Source organism: Diorhabda carinulata, chromosome 4 (genome assembly GCF_026250575.1).
Source record: "Diorhabda carinulata isolate Delta chromosome 4, icDioCari1.1, whole genome shotgun sequence".
NCBI lineage: Eukaryota > Metazoa > Arthropoda > Insecta > Coleoptera > Chrysomelidae > Diorhabda > Diorhabda carinulata.
In genome coordinates, this window is record NC_079463.1 from 1,333,385 (window position 1) to 1,353,899 (window position 20,515).

Sequence of the window (20,515 nt, forward strand, 5' to 3'; positions counted from 1 at the left end):
AAAAATTTAAAAAAAAAATATCAAAAAAATTCTTGAATTTATTTGATAGGCAAAATTTTTTCTGCTGCTTTTTCATTTGATCATATACAGGGTGTATTAAATAAAACACAGATAAATAGAAAAAAATTTTAATAACTAATCCATTTAATATAATATATTGAAGAAATATAGTAAATAAATCACAAAATCTAAACTATTCTCGAATTATTACACTTACTTTTTCTAATTTGATTCTCTTTTTCGTTGCATTCCTAAAAAATAATGAAACAAAAAATTTTTTGGTGGAATTAATTTTGGCATTAGTTATACACCTACGTGTATTATAAGTTGCATATACCCGCAACTTGAAAGATCCAAAGGAACTACTAGATGGTACACTAGAACTACTCACCCGATTTATTGTAACTGAACTTTGAACTACCAGACAAAAATGCCTTCGTCTCTTTCTTTTTTATATTCGAAGTAGACCTTAAATCATCTGAAATATGATTAAATAAATATTTAAAGATTGAGACAGGACCGTCTCAATGATCCCAACTTCGAATATATTATTAAGAAATGAAACCAGTGTCAGATTTTCTTTTTTAGAACTTACTTTGGTATTTGGCACATAACGTTTGACATTTTTCCAAAGTATTAAAATTGTTCATATTTCCCCCGCATCCGCTGTAATTGAACAAACTGCATTGTTTTTTAGTCGTGTCGAAATACCATCTATCTTCATTACTTTTACATCTTCCAGTATCTTTAGGAAGACCACAAGCCGTTTCTGCGTAAATTACAGAGATTTATATATGAAATATATTATTATTTATTTCGATAAACAAAATATCAAAGTTGTATGAAATTCTGAAGTGTAAAACTTCCGGGCCGGTCCTGTACTGCTCTTTATTATGTTAGTAATATGAATAGTGCAACGTTGTCAAATTTAACAATTCAATTCAGTAATACGATACGTTAATAAATTCATTTTAAAATTTTTAATACAAATGAACATTATAGTACAAAAGAATTATACAGAGTGTAATGTTTATGATTTCAGTATTTTGAAATATTCACGTTGTCTCTATAACATAATTAACGCGTTGGAAATTTTATGAATGTTATATTGGGTAACAAAAAAAATGTTTATTGTGAAACCAGATAATATATAGGGTGATATAATTGGAAATCCTGAAATAATTTTATTTTTTTTCTAATAATTTCAATTTTCAACTTTCAATAGACTCTTGTATCAATGTAATTCTTAATTTTTCGCGAACTTGTGATAAAAATGTACTAAATTTCGACACATTATATAAAAGGTATAATTTACCTCCATATCGTGAATATTTCCAATAATTTCTGAAGTTTATTTCTACTTGGCAACATCGCAAATGTATTAGTCTTTCGATGTTTAGAAGCTTCTTGGTATGGAACACGATAAAGTTCAAAAAATTGCTCGGGCATTAACGAAAACTAAACCTATTTTTTATATTCACGCTAAAATGCCTATTTTCCAAAAAAAATTTATTGTTTGTTACTAGGGAGGGAAAGAAATTCATAACAACAAAATTGGTTTCACAAAATGGCTTCCAAAAAACAGCTGATAGGATATCGTATCAAGTTATTTATGCGCATGTTCCATCAAAATATATCGTGGAACGCATATTGGCGCCACGACATTAAAAAAAACTATTAGAATTACAACGTTGCCAAATTTTATAATGTAAATAATATAAAAAATATATTATCCATACCGTTATATTCTTTAGTAACATTCCCACATGGTTTTTCCACGCACTCGACTGTTTCCCTGGCAACGTTCAAACAAGGATCATTCGACTGGTGATTTCGATCAGAACTCGTAAAATATTCGGATATAGGGAAATATTGTTTTGTTCTATTGTCATTAATTATCGGAAAACGGTATCTTTCTTTGAAACCTTTTCCGCACGTGGAAGAACATGGAGACCAGTCAGTCCAAAACGTATAAACACAAGTTTCTTGATCCTATAATTAAGCGGAAGTCAATTTCGAAAGAAGCGGTTTGCGAACTACCATAAAAAAAAATAATTGAAGAAATTTGGCGGGAAAAAGGACGGTAAGACGCCAAAACATGGGATAAAAAACCCTATAGAATAATTAGCGATGTAAAGAGTCTATAATTATTAATTCAAATACGATTACTACTCACATGTGTCATCTTTTCATCGCATACATCTCTCCCTTGACATTCCGAATTTTGTTGCAGAATCATCGGTTTGTGTTTACCGACCAAACAAGTTTTCGCGGCTAATCTGTTTTTAAATTTCCTTTCTCTTGTTTTAACACCTTTACCGCACGTGACACTACATCCCGACCACTCCAACCACGGTCCTAATTCGCACATAGGGTCGATCCTTTCCCTTACAGGAGCGATTCTGCAATATTTTTGCACCGCCTCACAACTGGCTCGTTCCGTCAGTTTCCTGTGACAATTATATTTGCTTTCTTCCTTCACGTATCGTCTTTGTTTGTATTTAACACCTATAACGTTTCCTAAATAATAGTTCTGCACTTTTTAAGATTAAATATTCAAACACCCTCGTATATACAAACACATTACATTTTTGATGATTTTTTCGTACGCCACTGGTTAGTCAGTAGAGTTAATTTCTTTGCCGACGCAAAACGGTTCGTCTTTCGCGAGTCTATAGTAAGAAATTATTTACTTTTTTTTTGTATTATAACCAGCAGGATTTTTTTAAATTGTAAACAAGCATGGCGGCGCTTATTTTCATAGTTTGATTCGCACTATTTCCATATTTCTTGTTCAGTTTACTAAATCGAGATTAATAATTATTTAAAAAAAAAACTTCCACACCACAAACTCTGTTAAATAAAAGAAATAGCACAAAGTGTAATAAACACGTAATCATAAAACGCCACGTCACAACACGATTGCCGCCATTAAAGTGAACAAACAAAATACATTATACTCAGTGTTGCCAAATCGATTTTGAAGAAGACGTTGACCAGAAGAGAAAATTTATAACATTGCATTAAGTGATAGTTTTTTGTGTGGTAAATTTAATTTATACAGACGTTTATTAAAATATTAAATGTACTCCTACGTTTATTGCTGTTTGTTTCTATGCATTGTTTTTTTTACAAATAACGCTACTCTAATCAAGTGAAGTGAAGTAAAGGAAAATATGTTAAATCTACGTAAAAAGAGGTGGAACTGGCAACGCTGACTAGACTAGATTTTATTTGGTTGCGTTCACAAACTGAAGAGAGATATTACGCATAGTTACGATCGGAATGAATCGATTTGAAGATTTAAGTATAACAAAATTCTTCCGTTTCAGTTCAGTTAAATTATACTTACAAGAAACGAAGAAAAAGTTATAATTATAAGTGGAATACATGATAATTTTTGTATTATATGATAAAGTACTTAAAAACATATCGCATTCGTTATAATATCGATTATATCGATATTTCGAAACTACTGACAATCTTAAACGTCAAAGTGTATTGAAAAAGGTTAAGACTCAAATGGAAATGTGAATAAAGTGTTTAATTGTGATAATATTTCAAGATACGATGATAAAATAAATAATGAACTATTGAAAAATATTAAAAGAAGGAAGAATATACCAGGAACAGAGTGATATATACAAGGTAAGTCAGTTTTTTATAACTCAAATCATCAAATTCTCGAACCACGTGTACTATATACATAAGAATGTTTTTATATTTACCTCTACCACACGTAACAGAACAAGGAGACCATTCAGACCACGGTTCCGTTTCACAATTATTAGAATTATCATCTACGTCTTCCATAGTTGCCGAATCGCAAATTTTTTCATACAGTCTCTGTCTGGATATAGTCAAACGTGCCAAAGGTTTTAAACGATGCCCGCTCGTATCGAAAAACGGCGATCTCGCATCATTAGGGAAATTACTTTTTAATCTTCGTATCGGTTGTCGAGGCGATGACGGTAAATCTGGAGACTGAAATTTCTAGTCACTTGATTTGTACATATATACAGGACGTCTCGAAATAATTACCAAATAGGTGATTCCGTCGTCGGTTCCAATATCCCACGGGTACAAATTCAGCCTCTTGGATTCGATCCAAGTGCAGTTCCTAAGACATAACTCCAAACCGGAAACACCGACGATCCAATCAGGAGACGGATCGATCATTGAAACGATCGACATGAGGTGGTGACGATTATCCACCCTAAATACCGCGAAGGTCCGTCCCGTTATATTAGGGTAACTTACGCCCCTAGCTTTTATTATTGTTCTAATATGGTCGCTCTGGGTACAAAAAAAAATTCACAAGAAAATGACAATATTGCAGCGACATCTATTAGTGACATTATAAAGTTGGATTTAAATGGTGTATAGTCATCAAAAACGGGAATTTATGAAAAAATTTCGTTATCAAAATTGGTACCTTGGATTTTAATTCGCTTTCCAGCATCCTGGTGTTACCATGTTCGGCTAATTGTCGTAGTCCTTCGCTGGCGAATCCGCCATAATTCCAAAACGTGTAATTCACCGTATGGGAAGCCCCGATTATATCGCTGAATCTCGTTAATCATCCTTCCGAAGGAAAATCTTTCGGATGCGTATTTCTCGACCACAAACCTTCGAATATCACCTCGTATTTAGCCTCGTCGCAGGCGCAACAATGTTTCATAAGTTTAGGTTGTACGTCATCGTCGTCCGGCGATTCCGCGCATAAAATTTTCGTCAATTCCCCGTCTTCGCTATACCAATTGTCGACAGATTCCACAACTGTAGCTCGAAATTTAATACAACCGTTTATCCTCGAAGGAGCCATCCAAAGTATCTGAAATATTGATAAACTCAATTTGGAAACACCCCCGTATAATACGTAGAATTTGCTTTGAGACTGTTCGCGAAAAATCTTACGGAAGTTGCATTATATGTCATAGTTGCCATGATTGATGAAAACAATGTTGCCAGGTCTACAAATCCAATTGTATATTACAGTTTTAATGTTTTATACACAGGGACGGATTTTTGATACGCTTATTTTTAAATATGAATTCTAAAAAAAAATTTGTCACTGTTTTAAATTATCGTAATCAATTTTTACAAACATCAAAGTTGATAAAAATTAATAAAATAAAATAAATAAAAATTTTGAACTGTTTAAATTGTTACGTAGCAAATGTAGAATTTGCTTTGAGACTGTTCGCGAAAAATCTTACGGAAGTTGTAATTGTATGTCATAGTTGTCATGATTGATGAAAACAATGTTGCCAGGTCTACAAATCCAACTGTAGATTACAGTTTTAATGTTTTATACACAGGGACGGATTTTTGATACGCTTATTTTTAGATATGAATTCTAAAAAAAAATTTGTCACTGTTTTAAATTAAAAATTTTAAACTAAAATAATCTTTACGTCAAAAATGATTATTGTTACGTAGCAAATTGTATGAACGGACTATACCTACTTGGATTTCCGTTTTAGGTTGCGGATCCGCTTGTATCACCGCATTTTGACAACTGTCACTGAACTTTGTTAGGGTATCCCCGTAAAGTTGTATTGTTCCAATAACTGTCGATTCCGATTCAATGTCTTTTTCGAATTTTTCGTTGGTTAGAGATATAATAAAATGTGTAAATTTGATTTGAGAACCATTATACTTCTTAGCTCCTTTCAGAATCACTGTAAACATAAAGAAAATGGAAACCGCCCTACTGAATGTTCGATATGAGTCAGAACATCACGTTTAAACAACGTTGCCAGATTTCGATTTTTATTATCTTGGAAATATATTAATTTTAATCTTAGGACAACTTTATATAATATTAAAATTAGAAGTAGTAACGGTGTAATATTTTACTTACCTGTATATTGTTCTTTCGGGATATAGTATTCGGGATTTCCCGATATTTCTATTCGGTATCTGTCGGTATCTTTTAATTTTGGTGAAATAACACCTTCGGGTATCATATCGCATCTCAAACCTATGCTAGATCTTGTAGATTTTGAAAAAAATATTAGAATCCATATTTTGATAACAAATTTCATTATTGAAGAAGGGTAACGATCTAAAATATACGTTTATCTATGTTTCTTTATGAAAAAAAATTGTTTTGAAATACTTAACAAAGGTAAATCCCACCTCTATACAAATATAATTTGACATTCGTCTCTGTATGATATGATTATCTTTTACACTTGATATTTTAACTAAATTCGTTAACAGAAATTAATAAACTTACTTAAAAAAATCCTGGATAATGTAAATATTAAATTACACTTATTATAACCTGAGAAATATCGACTGAAATACACAATGCCGCAGTGGAAGCAAACAAAGCATATATATATATACTCATTTCCCCTCCTTAAAATCCCTTGTTTCCCAGTGGATAAGCATCAGAGACGGATTGAGAATATTTTAAAACAAAGTGTTATGTAAATAAAACTTATATCGCGATAATAACATCAAAATATGTCATGTCATGAAATTGTTAAAAAAAACTATTATTTTTTTTTCATTAATTTTCCATGGGATTTGTTAAAAATATGTAAATTATCGAAATAAAAATAAATAATTACAACTTGTCTATATTGTGTTGCGAACTTTGTCGCTTGCTCCGGTCCTGTCTTAGATTCAACGGCGCCGGTGCAATAAGCGAGTGTTAACGCCCACCAGACTTTTGGCCACAAGTTGATAGAAAACATGTATTATATATATATTAAATATATTATTGTGATCATTTAAAATATTAATTAAATAATACACTTTTTTAAATTAAACCAATACGTAACTGCATAGTTAATGTCTATAAACAATAAATAAACAGATTTATCGGGTTGAATCGATATAAACATCGGGAGTGAAATCGATATATCGATGTATAACGAATGTCCTTGAAGTCTCAAGAAATAATTTACATAAATGTGAGGTTAAAAACTTTGATCAATTATTTTGAACGAATAAAACTTCAAATTTAGTGTTTTTAACGCAAATTTAAGAAAAAACTGTTGTTGGTAATTACGTCGATATGTATTCTTCAGTGTTTTATAACTATATAAGTTTGAAAAGGTGTTTTATTATAATAATGAGAAGTTTTAAAATGGATTTCCGCAAGAAGTACGGGATTTATGACAAATGGCTGGCTAGTTGATTGGAATTTGATAAAATTAATTCGTTTTTTGTGTTTAAGAGACCCAACCTAACCTGTAAATTATTTTCAAAAGACTTTTGTATTTCTTCTCACTATTTATCAAGTTGAAAAAAATGTGTTTAAGTAAGTACAAATTTTGAATATATTGAATTAATAATATACAGTGAATGTTTGTTTTTAATTTGGTTATATAGAAAAAAAGATAATTTTATAATCGCTTCGGCTCTAGAAAATAAAAATAAACAAATCTTAATGAATTTTTGTTTAAATCTTTTAATTAATGAGAAAAAAATGGTGGAATTATTCTAATTTAAGGTTTCATGTAGTTTTATGAGTTATAAATGGCGATTTTTCAAATATAATCGTTTCTAATTTTCTCGTGAAACAACACACATTTTTTTTTTCGATTATCTACACAAAAAATTGACATTTTGGAAAAAAAAACCATGTGAAATGTTGATTTATTGATTGTTTACATATAAATTTTTGATTATGTTTTTTAATCTGTTCGTTTTTTCGAGTACAATAAGAAACAACGTAAAAAAATTTAATCACTGCCCAGTATACGCACTTGCAATAATTCTAGAACGTTGCAGAACCTTCCTAAAGTGTCTAGTAACAGACAACTCCCATCAAATTACAGTTAACTTCTGAAAAACATCTGAAACGATTGTTTAGCTCAAAATAATGGATGGAACCATCGATGTTTGAATAGTTTTTACTACATTTAAGTTTGACAGCCATTGTTAGATGACGTATATCCGTCATATTATAATTTCCTCTGCATTACGTTATGCCAGACACCGTTAGATGGCGTGCGGCTGTGTACCCGTTCCCAAACTCATTGAATCGGATTATTGTTCAGTTAATACCAAGATTTTATGGAATATAAATGGTTTTAAGGGGGAAAAAACAATTAATTTTCGATTATTCATATATTTGATTATCATTTTACACTTTAATATCTCTCCTGATTGAATATTTATTCTATTCGCGTTTTTATTGCGAATATCGAGATATGTTTCATCATTTGTTCGACGCAGTTTATTGGTCCAAGTCAGGTTTCCACTTAATGGAGCCGTTAGATGGCGTGCGGCTGTGTACCCGTTCCCAATAACCTTTTTCCCGCGTTTTTTTCGAAAATTCGATGATTTTGGTTAACAAACTCGTTGAATCGGATTACTATACAGTTAATAACAAGATTTTATAGAATATAAGTGGGTTTAAGTGGAAAAAAACAATTAATTTTCGATTATTCATTTATTTGATTCAAAAATAAATCATTTTACACTTTATATTCGCGAATATCGAGATATTTTTCATAATTTGTCCAATTGTGTTCAACTCAGTTTATTAGTCCAATGTGTCCAAGTCTTGATGACGTCGTAAAACGCCTTTCCAGGACTTTCCGTTCCAGAAAGCTGCCTAGCAGCCAATATTTTGTAATTCTTCGTTAAGTATCCCAATCTGACTCCCAAATCGGCTAGATTATTGAAAGCGTTTATCATTTTTTCATTGGGTACTTCCGCGTTGAAAGTACCGATGAATCCGATACCGAGACTGATGGAATTGTAAGCGTACGTATGAGCTCCAACTTTAGTCCAACCTCTGCCTTCGTAAACGGCCCCGTCGCCGCCTATGAGGAAATTGTAGGCTATATCGCTCCAGGATTTGCTTTCCATGTGGAAAGTTTGTATCGTACGCGTCTGGAAAACGCACTGGGCTTGAGAACTACAAGATTCGGTGGCCGTATGTTGGATAATGATCAACGAGACCGGTGTGGTTAGTTTATCTATGGGTACAGAAGGGGGTTGCGCCAACCACCCCAGTCGGGAAACTATTCGGACTTTTTTACTTATGGCCGCGTATCCGTCTATAAAAAGAAATGATAATTGAAAGATTTTTGAGGTTCGGATGTTTCTTTTGATTTAGCAGCATGTCTTAGCACTTATAGAAATACCGCTGGTTTGAGCCGTTTTGGATATTTAGTTTCTGTATGTTTGTATAATTACGTGATTTAAAGGAAACATGATGAAAAACGGCAACATTTGGTGTTTTTCCGTCTGGTCCACGCATTACCTTAGATCAACCACAATATGTATCAGATCTAGTCCCCTGCGATGTTTTCCTTAATAAATATGATAAAATTCTTTTAAAAAAAGATCGATTCGAATCGCAACCTGATGAATCGATTCATGAAAAAATCGAGATATAAAAGATCGATTTTCAAAAAATCGAAGACTAAGAAATCGATTTTCAAAAAATCGAGGTCAAAAAAGATCGATTTCCAAAAAATCGAGGTCGAAGGTCAAAAAGATCGATTTCCAAAAAATCGAGGTCAAAAAGATCGATTTCCAAAAAATCGAAGTCGAAGGTCAAAAAGATCGATTTCCAAAAAATCGAGGTCAATGGTCAAAAAGATCGATTTGCAAATAATCGAGGTCAAAAAGATCGATTTCCAAAAAATCGAGATATAAAAGATCGATTTCCAAAAAATCGAGGACTAAGAAATCGATTTCAAAAAATCGAGGTCTAAAAGATCGATTTCCAAAAAATCGAGGTCAAAGGTCAAAAAGATCGATTTGCAAATAATCGAGGTCAAAAAGATCGATTTCCAAAAAATCGAGATATAAAAGATCGATTTCCAAAAAATCGAGGACTAAGAAATCGATTTCAAAAAATCGAGGTCAAAAAAATCGAGATATAAAAGATCGGTTTCCAAAAAATCGAGATATAAAAGATCGATTTCCAAAAAATCGAGATTTAAAAAATCGATTTTAAAAAAATCGAGGTCAATGGTCAAAAAGATCGATTTGCAAATAATCGAGGTCAAAAAGATCGATTTCCAAAAAATCGAGATATAAAAGATCGATTTCCAAAAAATCGAGGACTAAGAAATCGATTTCAAAAAATCGAGGTCTAAAAGATCGATTTCCAAAAAATCGAGGTCAAAGGTCAAAAAGATCGATTTGCAAATAATCGAGGTCAAAAAGATCGATTTCCAAAAAATCGAGATATAAAAGATCGATTTCCAAAAAATCGAGTACTAAGAAATCGATTTCAAAAAATCGAGGTCAAAAAAATCGAGATATAAAAGATCGGTTTCCAAAAAATCGAGATATAAAAGATCGATTTCCAAAAAATCGAGATTTAAAAAATCGATTTTAAAAAAATCGAGGTCAAAAAGATCGATTTCTAAAAAATCGAGGACTAAGAAATCGATTTCCAAAAAATTGAGATTTAAAAAATCGATTTTCAAAAAATCGAGGACTAAGAAATCGATTTCCAAAAAATCGAGATATAAAACATAATTTTTCAAAAAATCGAGGTCTAAAATATCGATTTCCAAAAAATCGAGGTCAAAAAGATCGATTTTCAAAAAATTGTGGTCAAAAAGATCGATTTCCGAAAAATCGAGATATAAAACATCAATTTCCAAAAAATCGAGATATAAAACATCAATTTCCAAAAAATCGAGGTCTAAAATATCGATTTCCAAAAAATCGAGGTCAAAAAGATCGATTTTCAAAAAATTGTGGTCAAAAAGATCGATTTCCAAAAAATCGAGGTCAAAAAGATCGATTTCCAAAAAATCGAGGTCAAAAAGATCGATTTCCAAAAAATCGAGATATAAAACATCAATTTCCAAAAAATCGAGATATAAAACATCAATTTCCAAAAAATCGAGGTCTAAAATATCGATTTCCAAAAAATCGAGGTCAAAAAGATCGATTTTCAAAAAATTGTGGTCAAAAAGATCGATTTCCAAAAAATCGAGGTCAAAAAGATCGATTTCCAAAAAATCGAGGTGAAAAAGATCGATTTCCAGAAAATCGAGATATAAAAGATCGTGGATACTCAGTTTCCGTATTAAAAATTTATTATTAATTAAACTGTAACCAAAATTGATGCATAATTCGACAACCTAACCTCATATTATTGACATTCCAGAAGCACCTAACCTCAAACATACACGGAACACAAATGGGTACATCAGTGACCATTAAAATTTTTGTTCAAAATTGATAAAATTTGTTTTCATTTCAATATTCATTCAAAATAAGAGTGAAGTACCTGATTGGTAATCGATTGGTTGATCTTTGTCTTCTTCTTCCACAACGTTAACTCTATTATCTAAAGGAATAGATTTTACTTGATATTTCCATATTAGGATAGCTGAAATTATTGTAATGGACACCAATATGAGTACCGTAAAGAAAATAGTGTTTTTGGGAAACGTTTTAATCCATTCCGCACCTGAAATAATGTGGAGTTTCAATTTACGTACGTTAATTTTGATGAAACGTCGTATAAATTTGGCAACCGCCAACCAAATAACAACGTAAACATTAATTACATAAATATTTTCGTGTATATCAGCTGTTTTTGATATAGCACGTACTAAATTGTTGAAATAACGATATTCACACAAATTTTCAGTCGAAATTGTCATTATTAAACTAAATGAATGTTGAAACAAAAGCTTTTTTCGATAAAAATTATCAGTTATCGACAATTTTTTTCATTACATTCTACATAAATATGTTAATCATTCGCGCCATTTTGGACAACTGTCAATGACCGCGTTCTCCCAGCCGGTAAACTGTTTTTCAGACTTACTCTGTTGCCAAATGTACATTGGAAATTGAAGAATTAAATTAATCATTTTCTCAAATCATATTTATTACGACCGTTAACATTTTTTAACGTTACGTATTTTTTTTTCTACGAGGTAGAGGTTTTTGTTATCGAAATTCAAATATAATTAATCGTTTATTATAATTTTACCTTTATTTAAACGACTCGTAGCTGTAATTTCATTCTCTTGTACTCTCTCCTGTAATTTACGTTCCGACGTCGAGACTTCTCGATCATTTTGGAAAGCTTCATTGGCAACACCGCAATCCGTTTGTAAGATACCGTTTAAACCAATAACATCGTTGTTTAAATCACTTTTGGGATAGACGAATTGTTTTATAGTGACTGGTCCTTTGTAAACTGTTTTATTACCGAAATGTACGTCATTCGAATTCACTACGTTTACACTACCGAAATTGGGTACGTTTAATTCGTCCTTGACGACAACGGCGTTATCGTATTCATCGTCACTTTCGTCTTCTTCTCTAAACGATTCTTCCGTTGTGGATAAACTAACACACTCCACCTGTAACGTTCGCCATCCACAAAAATGTTTAATAAGACGTAAAGTAGTTGTTTAATTCGTTTTACTGAAATATTAGTGACTTGGCAACATTGTTGTAGTAAAACAATAAAACAATAAAAAGTAAAACGTTAAAATGATAAATAAATAAACATTTGTCCAATTATGTAGAAATATTTTATGAAAATAACAATCAATAGAATCGATTCAGAATTATAAGTGAACGTCACCAAACTCGTTCGGAATCATAACCGCGAACAAAGCTATTCGAAAATGAATTGAATGACCGCGAGTTCGTTAAAACAATGTTGTCATATCTCAATGATATTGGCACATATATTTCCTGTTTAATACGCAATAATTTGCATTTATAATAGAAAAAAAGTTAATAAATTAAGTGGTATTTCAATTATCTATAATTAATAACGAAATTAGAATCATTTTAAGTGAGATAACTTGAGTAAATAATTATGTTTGTTATGTACAAAATATTGACGGAAGGAGACGTTGATGAGTCATACGGCGAAGATTAAACAACTTCTAGATTTATCGTTGAATCGGTTAGTAACAATAATTTCTTTAAAAAGTCCGTTTTTGAAATTGTATGTTATTATAATAATTTTACCTGATGAATTTGTTTGTTATGCACTTCGAGGCCGCCATCTTGGAAATTAGAATTCGATTTAGACGAAATAACATACGGCATTACTTCCAATCCAACCATTTGTTTTATACACACACTTTTGTATTTATAATTTCACATTTTTCGCACAACGTATTATCATTATTAACTTCTGTATATGACTGGTAAATAGCGATCAGGTTGATGACGATTTTTCCTTAGCGGCAACGATGTTGGTATGAGAGCTTCTCACAAATTAATGTTTTCGTAGTAATCACATTTAATATGACAATAAAAGATAAGCCCGATGTCGTACTGAAGCATAATTACGATTTATTTTTATTGTTTAATTGATTTTTCTTTATCTGTCATGGCCATCGAGATACCAAGGCGTCCAGGTTTTGTATACGCAAATTAACATTTCCAAAACGTTTATTGTATTCTCTAATTATATTAAATACAACTTTTTTTTTTAATTCTTCGTATAATTTCTTGTGTAAAAAAGTCTAGATATTCTATTTATGCTAACAAATTCATCTATGATTCTAAACTGCAATGAAAAAGTTAACTCGACCTTGTGTCTTATCGATCTTGCACGACTGAACACGATTGTATATTCGCCTGGATGCTAAAAAAAATCGAATATGCCATAAATGGTTTTCGATGCTTTTACAGGAAGAAACAAATCGATTCAAATCTATGGCAATGATATTCAGGGTCGGACTAAGAGCAAAACGCAAAGATGAACATTAAAAAAATATTTAGTTGGTTTTAAATAGGTTATAAACATGAATATGGTCAATAAGTAATTAATTGCATTACGCAGATAATACTGATGTATATTTTTAACTTTATAACAATTATTTATAATTCTAAGGCTCCAGACTATATAATATATTCTGTGAGAGAATGTGGGACAATGAAATATTAATAGATTTCATGGAAAAACCGAGTACTTACTTCATATCATTGATTATAGAGATGGAAGTAACAGTTAGTTTTACCAACCTGTTATAATTTTTTATTAATTGAAGGACATGAATGAAACAAGAATAAAGTGTGAATAAAGGATAGATATAAAGGCTAAAAAACGATGAAAAATATAAGAACAAAGAAAATTTTGCTCTTTTTGGCAACTTTGAATAAATTATAAATTATTATTTTTTTTAATTTCGTCACAAATGTGTTTAGGCACGGTTTTCAATATAAGGATACGCAAAAACGACCTAATCGTAGATTAATCAAAGTCAAATTATATATTTTTCACTATTTTGGTCGTTTTGAGTTATATATACGAGTTTTTTTAAAATATTCTCCATATAACATTTTTTTCCATAATCATTTTTCAAAACGGTCTCCTTTTAAGTCTACACACTTAATACCGCGCTGTTATGAAGCCTTTTAACATTTTCAAATAATAGTTTCTCCTCAAAATGGCCGTTTAGTGTAGCCATAACATCCTCGTTCTCATATCCCTCGTATATACGTATTTCGAATAAACTTTGGACTTTGTTTGGTAGGGGAATTAATAATCGAATATTTTTTTCTATATTATGAATACATTAATCAATAATTTTAATACCTATTAGTTATTTATTTTTTTTCATTGTTTCCGCGAATTAGACAAACGTCAACCGAGCCGCGGGCAATAACTAGTAGACTGTTTACAACGCCATCTCTACACATTCAAGTGCAAACTTACAATAATAATTGTAGGAAACTGTAAAATCCGTCGATGTCTAAATATATTTTTATAGGATATTACTTAAAACAATATTTACAGTACAGTGAACTACGTTTTTTTTTTAATTTGTACATTACATATTTATGTGTAAACATTATATAGTCAGAGATTATTATAAATTTACACTAAACGTTAATAAGAAAAGTTTCAAAACTGTTTCAAATCGTATATAAAGTAGTCAACATATGAATCAAACTGTCAACTGTCATTTTAATATATATAATATTATTAACAGACCTAACCTAATAACAAAATGAATCAAATTTTATTTTATTAATATTTAATCAGATAATACATTAGGTAGTTGTTCTGGAAATATTACAAATAGAGCTCAAATTGCTTATTTCAATATTTGATACTCCCATTACCCTAATCTGTTAGCAAATGCAGCAAGAAATCGGAATTTAGTGACATTTAGGTGCTTTACGCGAGATAATGTACCGAATTTTTTTAACCTACTTGTTGTTATTTAATCTCACAGCTTTTTGTTATACGAATTGTGACCTTGTAGTAGATTTTAGCAGGGCTAAACTCATTTCTAAGGGAACTATTTTTACTTGTCTCAAACCAAAAGGTTAGAAATGTTTTATTTAAGATTTCAGATACTAAATTGAATATTTAATTTAAGCAACAACACTTTGTATATGATTACTCGTGATAAAATTCAAAAATCAAAGTAAAAACTTTATATTAGTAAATATTGACTTACCCTGTATAATTTCACGAGTACAAGTCTATTAACAAGGTTTTGTTTCATGAAAAGTTAGGTTATAATTTTAATTGCGTGTGAAATAGTTAAAAAAACGTGAATATTTACAATTTCAGAATCTATTATTCTTTCAAAATGTTTGATGAAAAATTATTTACAATTTATAATAAGCAATGTTAATATCACCCAACAAAAATTCGATAAACTTCTTTTCGTTACGTCTGAATCCAAATTAGGAGTTATTTTGGACACTGATTGTGAAAATTGGAATATAATTATAAATAAGGTAAGCAAAACATTCATTTATATGGTATAAATATCTTATATTATTTTTTATTTCATTTACATCAATTCATGAGGTCATTGACACGTTTTATAATTATTGACAGTTGTTATTTGGTTACTTATTCATAGATGTCGCTGTTGCACTAATTGTTTCGCATTAACGAATTATTTTGTTTTTCAGAATGTCGATAAAAAATATTTTTACGAAACTTATCACTGGCTAATAACCGCCAGATTCAAAAATATAACAGATCAATTGATTCAACTAAAATTAAATATTAATTCCGATATGCAAATGGTGTCGTTAGATTCGTATAACGAAAAAAATGAATCGTTTACCGTATTTGACATTTACAATCCCGCTTCCGAACATGGGGGCGAAATAAAAGTGGAAGAAATCGGTGTTTATAAAAAAGAAGAAGAAATGCCGTATAATATAACAGGTTTGCAAAATAAATATTGGAGAAGAAGGAATATGACAGGTGTTAGATTTAAATCGGCCATTGTGGTGAGATTTTCTTAAATCTGGCGGTATGAGTATACGGGGTGATTCGTCGAGACAAACTCGATATAATTAATTTATATTATATTTAGATGAACTATTGTGTTGTTTTTTTTTCAACATGGCGGTATAAATATACGGGGTAATTCGTAAATTTATTTAATTGAAATATGAAGTTTTCACGTATGAGGTTTTCGGAAGCTCTGAATCGATATAAAATATTTAGAGCCTCATATTGTACAGGGTTGATTCAAACTTCATTATTATGAATTAAATTGAATATAAAATTGAAATTTTCATGGAATTGTATACATATATGACAATGATAATACGAAAATTTTTGTGTATATTATATAGGGTGATACTTCAAGTTATTTTTAATTACGTGTTTGGAATTTTGTTCAAAAAAAGCAAAAAAAAAAAAAATCTTTTTGTAGCAATTTTTTTTGATATCCATATATATATACAGTATGTCCTCATAGTTATATTAAGAATGAGGTGACTGGAAGGACGAGTGTTAATTTTCAAACACCCAGTGTATTTTTTATTACGTTTTTCGAAAACTTTTAGATACCACAACTGACTACTTCGTTAGATAATTATCTTGCAAGTGATGAAGATAGGAAAGTGGATTCCATGCACCGATTCCAAGCCGTCACCGTTCAACAGTGTCGACAATTTTTTAATTTCAGGTTTGTTGATATATTTCCAACTTCTCCCATAATTTCCTTACTGTCACTTGTCAAATATATATATTCTCACGATCAGCGATAGGTTTGAGTCCGATTCTGTTAATTAATCTCGTACTATAGTGCGTGAAACGACGAAGTCATTAAAATTTTAGGTTTTCATTGAAATATTTCACTTTACTTTTTGTTAACACTCGTATATCGGCAGAAATATCGAGTGTCGATTCATCTTTTGTACGAAATATTGGCAGACTCTTTTTTTTGTTACCCGAAAAAAGTGAAATAGGAAGTTCGATTAGTGCGCCATCTCCACTTTTAACTTTTAACTTATATTGTCGATTTCAAGGTAAAGTAGAAAACAGTAAAAATGATGTGGTATATGAGATGTAGTTGAAATAAATATAAACAGATGACTCTTAGTGTATTTCTACGACCTGTCTCTAATAAAATTAGTGACTAATCGTATACAGGGTTGTCAATAAATTTTTTTCAGTTTATCAATTGAAAGAACAAATTCTTGGGGATACATTCAAGCTGACGGTAAATTCGATGGGCTGGTTAGTCTATTAGAAAAAAGGCTGATCGATTTTGGTAGTTCTCCGTTGTTATTTAAATTAGATAGGATGCCGTACGTAGATTACGGATACGGAAATTGGATATTAAGGTATTTCAAATAATAATGATAAAATAATTATACCTATCTAAGTTTGGCAACACCGCAAATAATCATACGTGTATTTCTGACAACTCCTTTATTATTTTAGTCTAAACCTACTGGTAAAATTCAAATTAAAAATGAAAAATTTCGAATATTACAAAACTTGGTATTTTCTTTGTCGTTTTATCATTATTTCAGATCTTGTTTTATCTATCAAAAACCAAAAGTGACTGCAACGTCTTACGAAATATTTTTGAGACCGTTAGAGACGAATGTATGGATATTTATTTTCATAATTTTATGCGTAGTCTTATTTTTAATGAAAATCGTTTTTTCGAGTGAAGTTTTATTATTACATAACAAACGTCAAGGTTTAACAGACAATTCTTGGAGTTTTCTCGTCCTTTTCGCCATGGGAGCATTTTGCATGCAAGGTAAACTATAAAATTATCTAAAACACCCTGTATGTTGATAAGTTATGTAAATAATGTTTATTTTAAGCGAATCCCAGTTTTATTTGAAAGTTTATTTATTTAAAACAAAATTCTTTTAATGGTTATGATGTTGACGCCGTTACCGACGCCATCTTGACTTTAATTGTAAATACAAAACGTCAACGATACGTTACCACGATACAGGAAACTGTAGAATAGAGATGGTAACTTTTACTTATACGTATTAAAATTTCAATCAATCTAGTTAAAAGTAATTAATAAATTGATATTTTGTGTTTTATTGAAAATTATTTCGAAATTTAACAATGTTTATTATTTATCTACGAAACTATTAATAACAATCCTAATTTATAACTGTTCTTTATCGCTATTATCAATAGGAACTAGTTTTCTGTGTTGGAACTATTTTCTCGACGTTGCCAGTGTGTGTTTATTCTCCGTTAATTAACACAAATTCAACTGAAAACAAAATTATTTGAAATATGTATCGAATATTGTTAACATTTCCAGGTGCTACATGCAATCCATATTTAATCAGCAGTCGTATACTTTCAATTTTCTTATTCATGTTTTGCATCTTGATTTATCAATTTTACTCGGCTAGTATCGTTTCGTATTTGTTATTGGACCCTCCAAGAACAATATTCAACCTAAAAGATTTATCAGATAGTTCGCTGAACGTGGGCGTCGAAGACATACTCATCGATAGGAATTATTTCATAGTAAGTCGTAATCGTTGAAAAACTTTCCGTGTTGCCAAGTTAGGCGCGCAAAGGTTAACGTAGTTTTTACGTTTAGCAAACAACAGATCCGGACGCCATCGAATTGTTCGATTCGAAAATAAAATATAGCAACAATAATTCGGGATTTTATTCCCCTATGGAGGGTTTGAGATTGGTTAGGGAAGGAGGTTTTGCTTTTCACGTAGAAACCAGCACGGCGTATCCGATAATTGAAGAAACGTTTTCGAATCAGGAAATATGCGAGCTGGAGGAAGTGCAGATGTACCGAACTCAGCCGATGCATACGAATTTACAGAAAAATTCACCTTTCCGGGAAATGATGAATTACTGGTGAGTTTATGGCGTTTAATTCGGAAAAATATACAGGGTAGTAGTTAGATTAAAAACATTTGTGACATAATTCAATTAGAAAATTTGTAGTGCTTACGCAAATGAAGTGGAAATGCGGAAATAGGTGGAAATTGAAAGAAAAATGTTTGTATTATCTCAAAAAACATACTCAAAATTAGTAGTTATAATACAGGTCGAATTATAAGATATCAAAGTGTAACTTGACTTTCTTTTTTTCCATTTGGACTTTAAATTGAATTTTTTTTTGTTATTTGAAGGTTTTTTTTAATATAAGAATTCTAAAAAAAATCTATTACTTCCTTTTATAAAAATTAGTTTAAATAGAAAATTTTTGAAAATCGTATTTTCCAGAAACCGTGTATAAAAATATTTTTTCACGTGATTTTACCAAATTTTTTCATTGAAAACCGGAAAAATTCCATAGAAAATTGATATTTATAAAAATATACAGGGTAGTAGTTAGTTTAAAAACATTTTTGACATAATTCAATAAAAAAAATTCTAGTACCCCCGCCAATGGATTGGAGATACAAAAATATATAAAAACCGAAAGAAAAATCATTCTACTATCGAAAAAAACAAATTAAACACTTGCAGTGATGATAGAAACCGAATTATATAACATCAAAGTTGAATTTTTGAAATTCCTCTGTTCCAAATTACAAAATAAACTAAATTTTATATATAAAAAATATATTTTATCATAATGAAGTTTTCTCTGCTTCTTCTTTTTTATCTCGACGCTCGTTTTAGCATGTTCAAACAAGCAGAAAACGGTAATATGGACCGATTGAGAAAACATTGGGATGCGCGACGGCCAATGTGCATCGAGGGTGCCAGAAAAAAAGTATTAAACGTCAGTTTTAAGGAATTTTCTTGCGGCCCCCTCGCGGTAGCTTGCGGTATTTCAATCGGAACGATTTTCTTAATTTACGAATATCTTTTGTATAACAAACAGCAAATTATGATAAATCTCAAATCGATGTTGAATTTAACACGTAAAATCATAATGTACCCGTTCGTTCATTGATTTTGAGGCATTTAGTGTCATTTTTGACTTCTAATTAGTACAATTCTAATAGTTGATGTAATAAACGTAAATAAACTAATAGCAACTATTTTTGTTTTTTTTTTTTTCAGTACTTTCCACCTTACTTGTAACCTCGTATCTCAATTTCGATCTAAAAAACCATAAACTTTGCTTAGAAATAACTTAATAATCATAAAGGTGATTTTTAAAAAATTTATATAACAAATTCCCTTATGTAAGTCCGGTACTGTTCATTTTTATAGTTCATAATTTTCCGGCGTACGGATCGCGATTGTTTGTACCACAACAAGAGATGCCGATGTGACGTCACCACTAACGTATTTCCTTCTTATAAAAATGAGCTGTCAACAACAATCCAAGAAAGCTGAGTAAAATATCCGCGAAGATTT

The 20,515-nt window shown here is 30.7% G+C and overlaps 3 protein-coding genes across 3 annotated transcripts; 1 reads left to right on the top strand and 2 right to left on the bottom strand.

Moving 5' to 3' along the window:
• Positions 1-120: 120 nt before the first annotated feature.
• LOC130892169 (spondin-1-like) lies at positions 121-6,219 on the bottom strand. Its single transcript, XM_057797388.1, is given in 10 exon segments — positions 121-251; positions 392-478; positions 596-769; positions 1,740-1,992; positions 2,177-2,508; positions 3,729-3,984; positions 4,042-4,296; positions 4,436-4,834; positions 5,470-5,684; positions 5,867-6,219. Coding segments are annotated over 10 exon segments (2,184 nt in total). The 5' UTR covers positions 6,051-6,219; the 3' UTR covers positions 121-222.
• A 555-nt stretch (positions 6,220-6,774) lies between these two features.
• On the top strand, positions 6,775-20,193 carry LOC130892172 (ionotropic receptor 75a-like). The gene is made up of 9 exons (XM_057797393.1): positions 6,775-7,279; positions 15,509-15,678; positions 15,859-16,185; positions 16,750-16,871; positions 17,362-17,532; positions 17,725-17,960; positions 18,492-18,703; positions 18,780-19,054; positions 19,829-20,193. The coding sequence occupies exons 1-9, from the start codon at positions 7,270-7,272 to the stop codon at positions 20,103-20,105; spliced, it is 1,800 nt and encodes a 599-aa protein (XP_057653376.1). The 5' UTR covers positions 6,775-7,269; the 3' UTR covers positions 20,106-20,193.
• On the bottom strand, positions 8,402-13,535 carry LOC130892175 (peptidoglycan-recognition protein LC-like). The gene is made up of 4 exons (XM_057797396.1): positions 12,943-13,535; positions 11,945-12,320; positions 11,231-11,413; positions 8,402-9,029 (listed from the first exon to the last, which is right to left on the bottom strand). The coding sequence occupies exons 1-4, from the start codon at positions 13,039-13,041 to the stop codon at positions 8,497-8,499; spliced, it is 1,191 nt and encodes a 396-aa protein (XP_057653379.1). The 5' UTR covers positions 13,042-13,535; the 3' UTR covers positions 8,402-8,496.
• Positions 20,194-20,515: the final 322 nt, after the last annotated feature.